The following is a 17,941-nucleotide window of genomic DNA, read 5'->3' as shown; positions in this document are numbered from 1 at the left end:
TGGTAAGAAAGGTCAGGAGTCCGATATTTCCATAGTAGCCAGAAAGTGTCACACTTTAAAGTTTTTATGAATTACTTTGAATTTTAAGTAGTGGATTTAACGTTTATCAAAAAATTTACTTCTGATTTAGTTCTAACTGTCGACCATGAGTCTATGTTGATATTTCTATTTTATGTTTCGATTGTGAAAGTACCTGATGAAATGCAAAAAAATTACGGACGTAAGGAAAGAACTAAAATTAATTTTTATAATTAGCATACTCATGTCGAATACGACACTGTGACTTACAGTGCATCGCATCAGCGTCTAAAGATATTTCGAAAAAGAAGAACGTATACGAACATTCTTGTGGTTCACGGTAAAATTATATCGTAGTGCTTTGTCTGTTAAACGCAATTCGTGCGCACCGTTATAAACACGTAGGTCCGTGGCTATTGCTATTCGCATAATCTGCGAACAGATAAGATACAGGACATCATTGTTGTATAGAGTAAAGACACGCAAGGGTAGGCATATGCGGAGGCAGCTGCACGCATAAAATGGACCGATCTCCGCTAAGCGGAGAATTTCAAAGGCGCGTGGCGAACTTCGCATAACGATGCAGTCTCCCTGGAATGGTAGCACGGAAAGAAGATGGCCGAGTACCATCGTGAGCGCGCTAGCCCATTGTTGCACCATTTAGATATATTTCATTGGGAGTGACGTGCACGAACAAGCAACGTTCCTTCTTGGAATAAGCCTCTATACCGCTTCGGTGAATGCATGCACCGTGTAGAACCTTAGTCAACGCATTAAATAACTCCGGGACTGTATTCAGACCAAATATTTCCCCTCTCTCTAACCTCCCTCCCTCTCTCTCTTTCTCTCTTTCAGATGAAAACTCCGCCTCGCGACCACTTATTGTACCTACTGATATCCATAACTGTTTGCTTTACAATGCCACCGCATTTGATAATACGATACGGATTATACTGTTCCATTAAAGAACATCGCAAAACTAAATTGAAAGGTCAACCAGAACGGACAACTTCGTAAAATAATTGCGATTCTATTTAAATGCCTATATTCAATTATAATATACTTTAAATGGCGAACATATTTCTGCCTGAATACTTTTCATTTTAGGAATTCTGAATAAGATGAAAGTTAGTTTTTTTAAATAAAGGTTGCAGCGTGTATCCCTGTTATTCCGTTCTATACGAAGCAATTGAATATATATGGATTTAAAACTGATTATGAATTTGTTCTTTTTATTTCGAACGACGGTATTTAATAGTTTGATATAACCGATTTTGAACAATAGGTCTACAAGTTTAACGAAAATTGTTTGTCCTTCTAATGTGTAATATATGTAAATTGTTTGTATGTACGTATTCTGGAGAAACTTCTTGCGTATTTGACGAAGTATTGGCTATATTTTTGTTCTTCAATTTCCTTCTTTGTTTGATTTTCAGTTTTTGTACAACGTTGCGCATTAAGTACTCATAAAAGGTTTAGGATGTGATGTACGTTAAACAGATTGATAGATGTAAAAAACAACACATTTAAGAGAATACTACATACATATGAATCGTTACAATAACTGCATTTCAATTTATTTCGAAAGTCATTGTTTATATGAATATACGAGTATTAGAATGGTGTGCCAATTTGAAATGTTTTATACACCAACCAAAATGAATTTAATATTTCTTTGTATGAAATTATTATATTTCTTTCTTATTTCCCATGCAAGTGATATGTATAGGATATAATAAACTAGATATATCTTTAAATATAAGGGAAGAAATAAAAACAAGGATGCAGGCAATAAAATAAGAAAATTAGGAATATATTGCTTTATCCTGATATTTAAATCTGTGAGTCGTATTCATCGACCAACGATCCCGAGTTTTGACAAACATATTTCGAAATCACGCAGAGGCAATCGAAACAACGGTTCATAAAACATATATGCATTTTTTGTTGCTTCGGTTGTGAAATATAAAGCCCAACGAATTTTAAAAGTGCGTCGTTTGAAAATCGAATCAAAACGATGAGTTGTAACAGAAACATTTTTGTATAATCGATTGCTACCTGAAACGTAAATGCTAATGCATGTACCATATTTTAATTCAGAAAAATATTAGAACATTTCCTACCTTTTCTTGCTATAAAAACTTTAAAAAGTCTTTTACTTCATAAATATTAGGTTGTAATATACATTCGTCCTATTTGCATTATTCTATTGTATTAATCGGAGAAAACGAGACGAATATATATTACAACCTGATATTTCTACAATTCGTTGTCTCGTTGTTTTTAATAGATATATACAATTAACGTAGTTTCACCATACTTTAATTAAAAATAAATATGGCTCTCAGAATATAGCTCCAAACCAGTTACTTATGAACATATTATGCTTAACCAACTACTTAACAAGTTTCTGAAACATAAATCGACGAAATATCTTAGAGCACCTATACGTTATCAAAAAAGATAGACTAACTTCCTAAAAGTTTGTTATTATCATTGGAGTTTCGACAAGAATTTCTATAAACATCAAGGAAGCAAGATGTTATCCTTTCACATATACATTCTCAAATTTCCTGTTCCTTGAGATATCTCAGTCTAACGACATCTTGAACTAAGATTCGTTTGAAATTTATGCAACACGAATAGGGCCAGTCTGTTAATAATATGGTACTCTCATCCAGTTGCTTGTCTTTGCCGGTTGAAACAATGAATACGTCCTACTTTTACTTGGCAAATGAAAGGCACTCGTAGAATTACTGAACTGGAGTTTTCTCCAAGTCTCTTTTAAATCTTAAACAGTGACAAATGAACCTACGAAGTCCATGCAACCAAGCGACTTACCGTTAGGCGGGAACTCGTAGAACAGCGCAGACCTTGGGCTCAGACAACTGGAACAGAGGAAAATTACGGTTAAAATATGCTAACAATTAAAGCAGGGATACTGTTTGCGTCCTAATTTATTGGTTACTAACCGAAGTTCCGCAATTTTCATTTTAAAAGCGAAGAAGCGATCGAAAATTACAAACATAGAAAGAAACTTTGGCCATTTCTAATTTTGGTATAGCATACCAATTTTTTCCGGTCAATTTCTCTTAGCATGGATTGTCTATACATAATCAGAGATTCATTTATACATATATTAACACTAGAACACTATCGACTTTTAATATGGAGATGAATACCACTGTACATGACCAGTTAGAATTACAGTAATATGATAAAAATAAATATTTAAATATTTGCAGACCACAAGAGAGAAATATGATGAGTACATTTTTGCTAATTTTCTGGTTTAAATATTACTTTATGATCGAACAGGAGGATTTTAATATGACGTAATTGAGAATAGACAACTCAAAAGATGCAAGGTTTTCAAAAATATCTAGTAAGTTGACACGAACTTTTTTAAAAGTTGAAAACGTAATTATTAGAACAAGCATTGTATCTTAATATTTTCAACGTTCTAATATTACAATATATTACAATATATTCAATATATTATATATACAATATTACAATATATTCAAAATTTTAAAGAGTACAAAAAAACACATATTTAGCTCCAAAATTGGACAAAGGAATAGTTGCACTAATATGAAACCGATTAACGAATTTCAACATTGCTTATCATATCTTTTGCTCGCAGTCTCCAAATTTAAGTTCTTCCACAAGTGCATGAAAAACATCTACGAATAAAATATTAAAAGAAATTTTCCAAAGTTCTATGCTAATTTCGGTTCTATGAAACCACTTAGATTATTCAATAAAACAACCGTATCTACCTCGATGCGTAACCACACGTCATAAAATATTCCGCGCTGACAGAGCAAATAACATGGCGCGAGAAACAACAAATGGCAATGGCGGCTGTAGCCAAGGCACAGGCCATCTTGTCCTCCTAAGCCACGGTATTTGTCCAAGTATTCCAAGTACTCAGCAGAGTAAAGGGGTCTCGGTGATCTCGAACGGTAGATCATGCTGGAATGCGAGGTACAATGATTTCCGGCTAGCACCAAGGATTGTGTTCAGCAAGACTAATCGTCTTATTGGTCTGATCGACAAAACTGGTCCCCGATTCTATCGATCGTTCTACAAAGAGATCTATCGTTGGGAACACAAACCAAGTCTCGTAGAGGGCACGAACGTATGCGTATGGCTAAAGGAAAGGGAGAAGATGGAGAGCATCGGCTAGATCGACAATCCACATGCCAGAGAATTGGTAATAGATGGCAACGTGGCATCCATGTGTCCCGATACAACGTTCTGTAATACTAACCGCATACTAATAGCGCCCTTTGACGAAAAGCTAACATCTCAACAAACAAACCATGTTGCGATTCCTGTTCAACCCCTCTTCGAACCACTCTATGATTCTCTCTTCCTCTCGCGTCTCCTTTCTCGCTCACTCACTAGCTCTACTAACTCTACCGTTCTCTTCCCTTTTGAGTCGAGCAAGATGTGACGATTACCTCGAGTGACCCCTTGTTCGAACTGTCCCTGAATCGCTTATGTGCGAGCGGACAATGTTCGTTACACCATCTAGTTTATTGCTGGTATCTGATCACTGTACTACGGATTTGTGGGTGTTTCTGGGGAATTCGAAAGTACAGCGATTTACAGAATACACGTAATATGCAGAAATATGTAAAATATTCAAAAAGTAATTGGACTGTAGATGTTTATGTAAATTTATATTTTGATGAATAGAACTAGACTAACGGAATCTAATAATGATTCATCCAGGAAGTATTCTAACGAGTTTCATTCTTTGCATATATTATATATTTTTACGTATCGTGCGCATTTTCTGTATTTTTGAACTCCCAAATTATCTTATAGATGCAGAAACATCTACGGTTTAATATAATAGTTAATAGGCAAAAAAAATTTTTACTTCTAAGTTCTATTCTTTTAGACGCACAAATAAAAATACGAATTTGTAAAAGATCGTTAATTCTCAACGATATGATCGTAATTACTCGAAAATAGTAATATTTTTTAAATACATATTATATTTATATCACATATAGATTTCGAAAAAGGAAATTTTCATTCCAAAAGTCGCACGTTAATTTCATATCTGGATTACACTCATTTTCTGAAATTTATTTTAAACTGAAATTTAATTAGAGATTCACATTGAAATTTTCCTATATAATTTCCTTACACAATAATCTATATACATAGAAGTACGTATATACGAATATTAATTAAAAACGGAAGGACAAATAGATTTTCGTTTAGTAATTAATATTTTATTCGTTATAGTATAATTTGTTGAATAAAATTTTTTAATGGACGTACTTTTAATTTTTCCAGAGAAAAGCCACGTATATGGTTAACAGTGCAGAGGACATTTGGATAGAGACGTAGAAACGGCACGTATTCAATATGCCGCATTAACGTGATTCGAGTATAATCACGCGCGATACATTTGTAATAACGGATGAATTTACGCATAAATCGTAGCTTCCATCATTACTTCGTCGAAAGCAGAGGATCGTCCATGGAATTCCTGACGATATCATAGTTTCAGTCACGACAACCTGACTAATGAAAGAATAATATTCGTAGATAATTGTAACCTTTAATAAGATCAAGATCATTACTATATCATTATATATATTCACCACCGTTATAAAATAATAATTTTCTTATATCACTTAGGCTTCAATGCCTAATTATCGACATTAAATCATAACGGTTTATCAACTTCTTGTATAACGTTTTTAATAGTCACCGAAGTCAGTATTAATTCCGTGCTGCGATAATATAGTGAGAAATACAAAATATTGAAATAGCATACATATTTGAAATATAGGAGAAAAATACGGTAAGTCACATTTTCCGCTTTTTACAAGAGAACAGCTTCGAAATTCAGGAAAAGGTTTTTCGTTTGTGGTTTTCAATTGCAATAAGTGATATTGAATCTGAAGGATTTAAAATAAATTTAACATTGAAACCAAATTCTGCTACACACGCGTATAAACTTCTTGAAAGTACAAAATTCGTTAAATTAGAATCCTTCTATGTATGAGCTGGTCAAAAGCCATAATGATCGATTTAACATAAATTATAATAAAAAGTATTTAAAACATAATAATATTACAAACAATATCTTGTTAAATTTACCTTATTAAATTATTTAATTTATTATTATTTATGACATTCTCTTGAGATAAATGAAATTTTAGAAGTAACCAATTTGTTCTTTAATGACTGAATATAAATCTTGTATCTATGTAATATCATCTGTGTAATGCAATACAAAAATTCAGCACTAGTAGATTTGATCAATTTGGTTTTTGAGAGCCTCATATAAAAAATAGGAGAAAGAAAATCAAAGGACAGTTCGCGCAATTAGTAGCAATAAGAACAGGCGTGTATATCTCCCAATTGAACAGCAATTATGAATAGTAATGTTATAGTTGCAAGCAAGAACTGAACACACATGGCGACGATAATGGACGATCTCCAGTAGAGAACTTCATAACTATCAGCATTTGAACAATGCATACCTGAACTTTAATGGATAGATGGTCCCAGAGGGCGTAGATAATGCCCTAAGAGACACTGTCCGAAAATTCATAACTTTTCTGGAGTGAATTTCTCCACTTAATAAAACTTTTACAAGAATACATCCAAAGCGGGAGAACAAATTACATAACGTCGAGACAGTTAGAAAAAGAGAAGAATTTATTGAGACTCTGTGGTCCAGACTTTTAGGTATTACATTTTTCCGGAATATTTCGAATTTTTTTTACAGTTTTTGGTACTTTAAAGACCTTTAAATCTTTAAAATTCTTACTTTCAAAACTGTAAATGTGTTAGATCTACCTTTAGCTATTGAGACACGAAGAAACGTTTTATATAAAGATCGTTTGATTTCATGGATTTCACGTGGAGATTTGATTATTAGTAAAAAGATATTATTTCTGATTTTCAATATTATCGTCATTAATCTAAGTCGAAGATCGGATATTACAAAGCAAAAAGTTAGAAACACTACGCTTTCGCCTAATTTTTATCGTAGACGGTTTTAGAAATGGAACATGGAAACATCGCGATTTAGTAACGGTTATAAATCTAACTGCGAAAAAGGCTTTAACGAAACGTAATCTTTTAAACATGATGAAGTAGCTGGTGTGCAATCGCGGAATGCATCATTAACCGTGTGACAAACGAAGATCCCACGCTCGTATCTACAACTATAAATTAGTAAACAGGATCCATCCGTCAATCGGACACGTGTATCTTGACGCTAATGAATTCTATGATCATCGTTTGTATTACGCTGAATCTAATAATAACGTACAAGACATTGTACAATACTTCATCTACTTAAGAAATAAATAATTAAGTACTGCAACAACGAAATCTATTTGTGATTACTATATTATTACAGCTTCATTACATTAATTCATATTGTTATAGTTAAAAGGACTCAGGAATTAGTATTCCGAAACTAGTTGGTACTTGACAATTAATTTATATTCAGATTTAGGTGAAAGTTTACGCGTTTTAGGTGAATTTATAGTTATAAGAGTGCTGTATAACACAGCATGGATCATTAGGTATGTGATACTCAGTGGTTGAGGTATTTTATGCTCCGTCTGTTTATGCTATTGAACAACTCCAATCATTTGATTTGACAAAGAATTATACAGACTGCGAATAATATCTTATGACAAATTACATTATATTTGAAACTTCATATTCTTCATTATTTTCCTAAATAAGCAATTATAAACATTTAATATTCAAGAATTCTTGAGTTCAAGAATTGTTACATTTCAATATATTAAGCTTAAAATAGAATTTCTATAAAATTGTGTAATGTTTTATAATCGATTAACGAATAGAAAAGAAGAAATACGAAAGATATTTCTTTATACAAACTGATTATAGTAGAAAAAGCAATTCATTGCAGCTTCTTTATATTTGGAAGTATTGAAATAAAATTTTAAAATATCTAACGCATTTTGTGAACAATAAAATGATCGATCTATACTCCATTATCGTATATATAATAATAGCACATCACATAACACTCCTGGAACTAAGGTACAGAATTATATAATTAATTCAGTAAAATGCTCGTCAATCGATCGTCACCGACGAATAATTAATTACACGCAGGAATTGGATGAACTCCGATGCCCACTTATATAATTATTCTACGAAATAGCATCTCGTGCAGGTTTATATTTCATTAACTCCTTAAATTAAAAAAACGCTCAGGCAAAGTTATGGAAAATTCTCGAGACTACATCAGACATTAATTAATTTTAAATTAAAATCTACAGATTCCATAGACACTGTATAAACAATAACATTCTTGCTTTCAAACAAGACTTGTGTATAACCTTCATGTAATATTATGTAAATTTTTTTATCTTTGAAATATAGGAATTTATTTTCGCAGCAACTTCATTTTTCGTTACAATTTACAATATAAATAGATACGTAGATAAAACTATACTATAGATACTTTAATACAAATTTTTGTGAAATATCTAATCAATGTATCAATTTATTGAAGCTGGTAAATAAAAATCATTATGAACGGAGCTATTTAGTACGATATGTTTATTAAAGAAGATAATTTTCAAGATTAAAAATTACAATCCCTTTCCATAGAAAAATTGTACGATATAACTTTAATATATAACATTAATATAACAATTAATTACAAATGAAACTGCAATAAATCACAGTGGATTGTTTATAAATCTAAATTTATTTTGCTAATTAATTCTAAATTAAAATGCGATAAATCGCCTAAATTCTTTTTTGATATTTTTCCATAGTAATTACTTTTAGATTAAAATGCAATAAATCGTCACATGGGAGTTTATATAATAGATCTAAATTCTTTCCCTTATATATTTTTCTACAATGAAAGAAACGAGGCAATTATATCAAAGGATTATGAAAATGCGAGAATTAATTCGGTATGCACAGTAATTGATTCGGTAGTGAATGTCAATGTATTTATGAAGTAAATAAAATCTGGAATCTTCAGGAGAGCAAATCGTCCGAGCTTATCGTGGTTTAGCACAGTCAGAGAACTGCCTGAGGTAAGTGTAGCTGAGAGAGTCACAAAAACACGCTTATCGTGGCTGCAAGAAGAGAATAATACAGGTTCACAGGCTCAGGACCATGGTTATTCGCGCGTGCACGAAAACAGATAATGCCAGCGGCAAGATAATGGAATTTAATAACGACCTCCTTTGTCTCTTTCTCTATTCACGATTCTGAACTACAGAAAATGGAGAGTGTGCGCAGCAGTCTGTTGGTTAATTAGCAATTAAATATCAAGCAGCTGGCGTAAAGGTGCGCACAGATGGTATTTCGGATCAGGTAAGCCACTTAACAATGGGCAATTATGTATAATAAAGAGGCCATACCAGTTAAGCATTGTTCGTGATTAGTTGCTTGAATGAGTATTCGGCTAATTCAATCTAACCGTAGCTTGTAAACAGAGCTCACAAACATACAATTTCCAAATTTCATCGAAAATCCATATACGTTATCGTTCGTAAGTATTCGGACACTTTGGTCGATTCGAAGCTGTAGCAGTACGTGAATTTTACCAGAAGTCTACAAATTGGCGACGAATTAATAATTAGAATTAACATTTACTATCTTTTTATGCAGTCGCTAAGACGGGAATTGAAACTTTCTATTAAAAAATATAGCAATAATATACTTTACTATTTACTAGAATTTGCTACAAACTTACATTCGATGTTTAATTATCGCTTTAACATATCGCTAAGACAAAAGTCTTTCTATCCGTTTTCCTTTCAGAATATATTATAGATAAGAATGGTATCTCTCAAATGTAGAATAATCGTAGCTTACCTTTGATAAGGCTGTTGATGTCCACCTGGCGTTACTGCAGTGGTGTTTTGTGCGGCAAGAGCAAGTTTCTGTTGTCGTTGTTGAAGCATCTGCCTGCTGAATACTCCGTATCCAAAGCCATAGATTTCGTCCTCTTCCTTATCGCTCAGACAGCTCGAGGGCTGGACAAAAATAGGGGACATTCTTTAGTTCTGGCTTTTTCTACTGAAAGAATTTTTGCTTGCGCGATACTAGAATTTATAGTGGGAAGAAGAAAAGGAATAGTATCATTCAATGATTCTTGTTATAATTCTTTAATATTTAGTTAGAAATTGCTTTCAAATTTTCCAAATATTTGCTTTAAATTAATAATTCTATATGTTCGCGTATATTTAAATTTCTCATACAGATACAAATATTTACCACAGTTTAATAATAATTTGAAAGACAAATAAAAGAAAGTCCAATAGATCTCCGTTATTAGAGCATGTTTTCGAATACACAAAGATTTTATCAAGGAATACTTAATTACTCCATAGATCTCTGAAAAGATTAGCCTTAATCGATAATCGATAGAAAACTCGATTAACCACGTGGAAACCCTGAGCATCGAGCAATAACTGATTTAAAATAGGATCAATGGATCTACACGGTTAATCCCCTTAAACCAGTTCGGCAAGTTGCCCCCGGAGGACTTTCAATTCCACGATGGAAAGTGTTTAGTTCTTGTGAACTACTTACCGCTAAATCCCTCTTACAAAGAACAGAACTTAAGTGCTCGGTAAGTGATTTATTTTTCTTCCAAACCTTTGCTTCTTTCCTTTAAGTATTCTTATGTAATTCTTCTTTTTGTTACAGTAAATCGAAGAAATTTAATAAATAAAAATTGCTCGTCAATTAAGGAATTAATATCTAAAATTGTACAGTAACTAATGATAAGTTACGCAACATATCAGTCAATTGTAATAAAAAAGGAATTGCAAATTAGCTAAGTGGTAATTGTATTTTTGTTGCGAAAGATAAATTTCATGTATAGAAGAAATCTACATATTTAAACTGATTTCTTATGTCTCATTTAACAGCAAGGATTCTTACTTCTTGATCACATTAATAAGAAAATCCAAATAAGGAAATCCCTGGATATATTAATTACAATAAATAACCAAATAAGACTACATCGATGTTAAGCGTTATATAAAACGTTCACCTTATCCATTAATTGTTAGTTCACTTTGCATGTGCACAAGCGAAATTGTGCGGCATATCATGTAAAACTATTACAACAGAGTACGAGAGATGTAACGGTTAGCTTTTCATAGCAAAAGTATTAATTTAGCGGGCAATATTCGCAATTAGAATGGCACACTACTTGCCATTCACAACTTGGGATTCACAATTCCAGCGAGGAAGCAATCTGTGCCATTTGGCTTGTAATTTTACAAAGAGAGCCCCAATTTCTACATACATTTATCAATGACTGCGTTTAAATCAATTTTCCTCATAAGAAGGATCGTAAACGCTTAAAGCATAATTCCCACCTATATAGCCATAACAACTAGAAGAGCAACAACAGAATTAATTGTTCGTTCTGAGATGGAAAACAACCTCATACAAATTTTACTTACAAGTTTTACTCATTTTGCTATTATTTGTTACATGTTTTACTGCTACTTATACTGTATGCGCATGCTGTAAAACTCGATAAAGAAGAACGTTATTGCCAAATAAAAAACAACATTACTTAAATATCGCTTAGAATTTTTGTTTACTTTGTTCTGATTTTATGATTAACATCTCTCTATCTCTTTTAAAAAAGCTAATACGTAAGTTCTACGGAACAAATGTTAATCTTATTAAGATTTATATTAAACAAATATTGAATGACATTTGTAATCTCATGTCACATAAGAATCATGAGGATAACTCAAATGTAATCTCTCTTTTGAATGACGCGTTCAACTAATCCTGCACGCAATTAAATACTACGATATTACACATGAAATACGTACATGTATTTAACACGCAATGCTAAGCCTAATCGAGCGTGTATTAGCGATACCTTAATACAAACACCGTATATTCCCTGGCGGTGCGTTACATTATGCAGTAATGTCAAAATTCAATAAGCAATTCGGTCGAATTACAGTCATTCACCGGAAAATCCACCTGTTGCGTATTTCTGCAACAATTTACTGTATGTCCTTCGTTTCAGATGAAACTATTTAAGGAATTTATCCTAGCATGCGGTAGTTACGCTAAAACGCGTGTTTTTCATTCCTTAGTAGATCAACGAATTCGCTAAACGTGTTTACGCTAAATATAGTGAAATTTTTTAATTTGTCAAACTTCATATGTATTTCTATTATTATTTTATGCTGAGAAATCTTTGATCTCTGTTAACATTATTCTAGTTGAAGAGTAAAAGAGAAGGTATGTAATGTCACTAGATTATTTCCTATCGAGTGATACGTGTTTAATAAATCTTTATATCTTAAATATATTTTCAATCCCAATGACATGGGAAAACGCTAGAAATACAAACGACACTTCGAATTAAGGGTCGAACCCTTTAACATTTCTGTATCTTCAAGATCAGCGTCTGGCTTATATTTGATTTATATCACTGAATTTGGATAAAATGCGTGTATACTACTTGAAGATATTTGGATAACTACACTAAGTAACTTTTGAGAGCGGTGTTTAGAATTTTTATAGTTTCTATTACGTCAGCCGACTCTTTACCTAAACCAGGTCACACACCGCGGGCAAGATGGCAATCAGATATCTTCAGATCCTTGCTGCGTACCCTCAATAGTCTCAAGTACCCTCCATAAATTTCAGGAATTTTCTAGTTAAGGTCCTTCAAACCGAACAAATATTCTTTCACTGAATTGTTTTCTAAAGTTTATTGTCCACCACGGCTGGACACGGGAAAGTTGCCTTTTCTCACGTATGAGGCCTCCCACTAGTAACTTTATCTCGAGGGCGGTTAGCATCCTTCCTCATCCACCACCATAACAAATAACCAATTAACAACAAAGCCTATTTCCCTCACTCTCCTAGCCAAAATTGTCATCAACAAATCCGATAGTCCTGTGCGCTAGACACACCCATCCTTAGCTTTCCTCCGCCACAGCATCGTCACCGAACTTCGCTGATTTTCCATCTTTCAAACAGTTAACATCTTTTGACCGGGTTTCCACCCTAAAATCAGTCACTCACTTAACTTATACATACGCGCCAGCGTAACTATCTTCTTTACAAAGTTGTTGGAATAAACTGTGATTTATAACTTGTTATATCAGTGTCATATTTAATTTAACTACCTCTATTATCCTAATCGAAATTGGGGATCGATCATTTCGTGGCGTCGATTATCGAATCATAACGGGAATTTACGACTCCCGTTGACGTGCTTCTTCCTCGCGATCGCGTCTCTCCGCGAGTGGTCGAAGCAGTTTCTTTAATTCTTTTTTATCCCTTTTCTCGAAAACAGAACATAATATAATAACGGACTTGAGATTAAATCGACACGAAATTATCTATGCAATAAAATCTCATAATTTTGACAAATCAGATAGCTTCTTTTAGTATTTTCTATTGCAAGATACAAATTCATATATTTCATAAAGGAACTAGTATTTTATATTATAAAGGACCTCATAACTCTTACCGTTTCTTTCTCAATTAATTTCTTTCAATTACGATAACTCGCGCAACAACTTTCACAGATTCTTATAAAAATAGAAATAACTATAATTACAGTATATAATTAATGTACTACGGACTTTCATGTATTTATGGAAAATTTGGAAGTGCAAAGATATATAAAATATCCAAAATATAGCATTCGTTATGATATTTAATTTATGTATTACATTTAATACAATAATATTATATTTCGTACGACAATTTTCTACTTAGATTCCACTTTCTCTATTACAAAAATACGAATTCGCATAAATATGCGAATATTTATTAATATAATTATATTATTATTATAATATTATTATATTACTATTAATATAGTATTAATATAAATATATTAAATGCAATTAGAAAATAGACATTCCTACGAAACTACATGAAGTTGAGAAAAGCTAAGTCAGCCGTAACATTTTCTTTCTCTTCCTACAGAAACGGAATGCCCCGTATTTATCGCGTGATCTTACATGACTAAAAACTATTATGCACTTTAGAACGAGCTATAATTAACGGTGAAACGGAAAAATAGGCGTAATTATAGTGGCATATGTAACAGGGGAATTCGTACAAAGCGAAGAAACAAAAGCGGAAAAGAAAGAGAGAGTCGTAAAAGATAAATAGAAAGGACAGGATGAAAATCAAGAAGCGAAAGAAAGAGACGGATTTACTCACCGAGTATTTTCCGGGCACGTAAATGGGCTGTGAATGACTGGTAGTGAGTTGAGTGTTGGGCATTCTGGGAGAAGCATTTGTTTCACGGCGGCGTAGCTCCTCAAGCGGTTCCAGGACGTCTCCGTAATGCGTTCTGAAGAGGTCTGCATACCTTGAAGCCAGTCCCTCTAAGTATCCCCTCTCACCTTCCTGAAACAGCCATCCGAAAAAGACGAAACATCAAGGAGCGTGCCTTTCAAATGTACCTATATGATACGCTAATTGCTACGAATTTAATTTCTTCGAATCTAGCGATGTTAACTAGAACAAAGTATCTTTCGAAGGATATTTTCGTGGTACAATATGAATTTTCTCATGATTTGTTGCAATCGAGAATATTGAGCTTTTATGGTTTTTAAATTTATAAACCACATTTGATGGACATTATATATACTGTCATAAGTAGAATATCAAAACATCTCATCGTTACGTTTATTGGCAACGTGTAACAAATTTTACTTTACTTAGTATCTTATATTGTATGATACATACGATGGGAATGAAATTGCAGATTTATAATGAAATAATTAGAAAATAAAGATGACGAGGACAAGTATCTTAATATTTATTGCTGACAGAATATATCCTAATATTTCGTTATCTTTCTCAAGAGTCGGAAGACACATTGATATCATATCTTATAATTACCACAGTCATTATTAATGTGTCACTCGACCGTTGATGAAGTAAGGTGAACAACGCTGGTGAAACATAAAAATGTACCTTCTTAAATGACACGGTTTACACCTGAGAGCATGAATTCTGGAAGTTCTGATTTATACACCATGGTTCATAATTCCCAGAACTTCGAATAAAAATACCTTTTTCCTTCTACAAACTGTCCACTCTTGTCTAATTCGAAATTAGTCTAATTCACGTATATCCAACAAATTTTCAAAAAGTAAAACTTCTAATGTGCTTGTATTACTCTTAATTTTCTCCTTATTTTGGACCATAGAATCTCCCTAAACTCTGTTGTGCCACGCATTACAAAAATACGCTTTAATTGTATATTGATATATTTGAAAAACCTATCTTTTTATAACATATGCGCAAAAATACAGTAAAGTACGAGTTTCAACTATATCCCTAAAACATAGAAATCTTTGAATTTCTTTTCCAAGACGATCGATTTACAAATTCATTTCTCCGGACGGAACTTTCTGAAGACCTATGTACCTGGTGCACACGGAAAGCCGGTGATATTCGTTGTTCTGTGTGTCGGCATGTTATACGATAAGGTGGAAAAGGTAGTCATGTGTGCAACGAGCACCAACGGAGTCGCGGGAAATGCTAAAGTACGAAGGAAAGGAGGAAAACAGAGCGGAGGAAAAGAGAGGTAGAGACGAGAGCAAAAAGAAAAAGTAACAGAGGAAGATGAAGAAGAGGAGGAAGTAAAAGGAGAAGAAGAAGAGCAGAGGATCAACGTACAACGCTGGAGGAAGTCGCATTAATATTTCACAATTCCACTTTTGCTGGCTCTCGATTTGGCTTGGTACCGTCCATTGAAGGGTTGGCTATGTTCTTTCCTTTCATAAGTTTAAGAAAGAGAGGAAGACGGAGGAGGAACTGAAAACGCGGAGAAAGAGATGAAGGAGAATACTTTGTCTGGCGTGAGTCTCCTTTTATTTACACTCGGAGCGTTGCCATCCATATGCTCGACGTTGTCGGCTATCTTGCAGACTGTCAAATATTCTTCCGTTATTGCGGATATTCTCTACATTTAAATACTACAATTTGTACGTATTAAGAATATCGTAAAATTGCCATCGTCTTTTTTCGTATACTGTTCCTGATTTTATATTAAGATTTTATATTAAATCTGTTCGGATCGATTCAATGGATACTTTGAAGATTGTAGCCATATTGAGAGAACTGTTGGTAATATGAAATTGGAATTGAGAAATATTTAGCAAATGATATTGATCGTAAATATTTCTACGAAACAATTGTATTTTGAAATTTTAGAATTTGTATTATCTGCAAAGATGAAGAGAGTTTATATGCAATCATTAATTTTGTTATGCGAATTTTTTTTTATGAAATCGCTACATTTTGATATTCGTTTGAAATCTAAACCATCTTTGGATAAGTATAGCATCTCAAAACTAATCGAATTTATCAGCTGTTATCCTTTTACATGCTTTTTAATCCTACTCTAAAATGTTGACATATATGACAAAAACTATTTTGTTTTTACATTGATCTAATTAATAAATATATCATCTTCCCATAAAAATTGTGATGTATAAATAAGTTTACAGTGTGACTCAAAATTACGGAAAATAGTTATTCGAATAAAAATTCGCTACAAATATATTGGCTGACGAGCCAGACGATACTACTCGCGATAAAAATACCAGATACAAAATTGTATAAGTAGCTTCGAGCACGTTTCGTTTTACTCGGATGCTGAATCAATCAAAACGAGAGATCAAAATATCAAGATCTAGCCTCTTCAATATTTACGATCGTTACTGTACTGTCAGATAAACGCAGGTGTCAATAATGCATACAATGGGATCTGCAGAGCGTACATTGGTATATACCATGCAATACGTATTGGCTTATGGACGTTCGATGAATCGAGAGCGGAATGAACTCGTCAAACACAAGAGTGTCAAGTGTCAAGATTTTTCACTGCAGTACAATTTATTCACAATGTTCCTCAAAACGTGCTTATCAGAGTATTTTAAGTTTCTATTGGAACAACTATTCGTTTTATTTAATCCTAGTACCTATCAAGAAAAGCGTTGACTGAAATTGAAGGCTATTGTCAATGTTGCTACCACTAAACTCGAATGTAATAACTAAAATCTAATGAAAATAAAAATCTGTAGTGGTAATGCTCAGAACATAAAGATGCGTATCTTCAAAGACGAAAATAATTAAGATTAATATAAATCAGGTTATTAAAAGATACTTTGTACAGAATTGATTTCAGAAAGCGATAACATATTTTATTTCTTAATTTCATTTATCAATTTGAATAGGTTTAAATGGTAGTTTCATACGATTAAATAATTCTTGAAATAACCATTACTTTAAAAATTTGATACAATTAAGATATTAAAAGATGATGAGTCCAAGTGGCCAGACAATAAAAATACAGTATATAGAAGTAGATAATTTACAGTAAAATGACTTTTAATTTATTTTAGTATTCAATTGAACGGTTATAATATTGTCACGAAAGATTGCTAAGCAAAATCAAACTTATAATTTATAATTATTTATAAAAGTATGTAGATAGAGAGGAATATCTTGCAGAAAATAGGAGATTTGTGAAACAGTGATTCATCCGGAGGATTAAGTTGGCAAGTTGAAGAATGTATTAAAGGGACGACGAAGAGGCGTGAAAGATGAAAGGGACGAGGAACGAATCATAGTTGTACCATCTTTCCTTCCTATTTCACCTCGATTCCTCTCTTCTCGCGTCCTTATCTATAATCTGCGAGTATTAATTAGAATTCCAATCTACCAGTTTGATACGACGAACCCATTGCCTCGTACTTCTCTCTGGGCTCTTGTTCCAGTCCCTCTTCCCCTTTTCACTCCCCTTTGGTTTTTCTCTGTTTCCCATTCAGTCCCCGTCGTTCTCCTTCGGGGGCTTAACGGTCAAACTGAAACTTTCGAGGCGCGAGCACATAAAGCGAACGAA

At 33.1% G+C, this 17,941-nt stretch overlaps 1 protein-coding gene across 2 annotated transcripts in view; it reads right to left on the bottom strand.

Annotated features, from left to right (window-relative positions):
* Positions 1 to 17,941, bottom strand: part of LOC117237919 (SAM and SH3 domain-containing protein 1-like) — a 370,645-nt gene that overhangs the window by 69,671 nt on the left and 283,033 nt on the right. For both annotated transcript variants that reach the window (XM_033502359.1, XM_033502360.1), the window contains exons 2-4: positions 14,242 to 14,430; positions 9,886 to 10,046; positions 2,860 to 2,906 (exon numbers count right to left, since the gene is read on the bottom strand). In XM_033502359.1, the coding sequence (XP_033358250.1) occupies positions 2,860 to 2,906; positions 9,886 to 10,046; positions 14,242 to 14,430 (397 nt within the window). The remainder of the gene's footprint in view (positions 1 to 2,859; positions 2,907 to 9,885; positions 10,047 to 14,241; positions 14,431 to 17,941) is intronic.

Source organism: Bombus vosnesenskii, unplaced genomic scaffold (genome assembly GCF_011952255.1).
Source record: "Bombus vosnesenskii isolate JDL3184/JDL3185 unplaced genomic scaffold, Bvos_JDL3184-5_v1.1 scf7180000013409, whole genome shotgun sequence".
Classification (NCBI taxonomy): domain Eukaryota; kingdom Metazoa; phylum Arthropoda; class Insecta; order Hymenoptera; family Apidae; genus Bombus; species Bombus vosnesenskii.
Note: the sequence above shows the minus strand (reverse complement) of the source record. Positions and strands in the feature narration are given on the sequence as shown.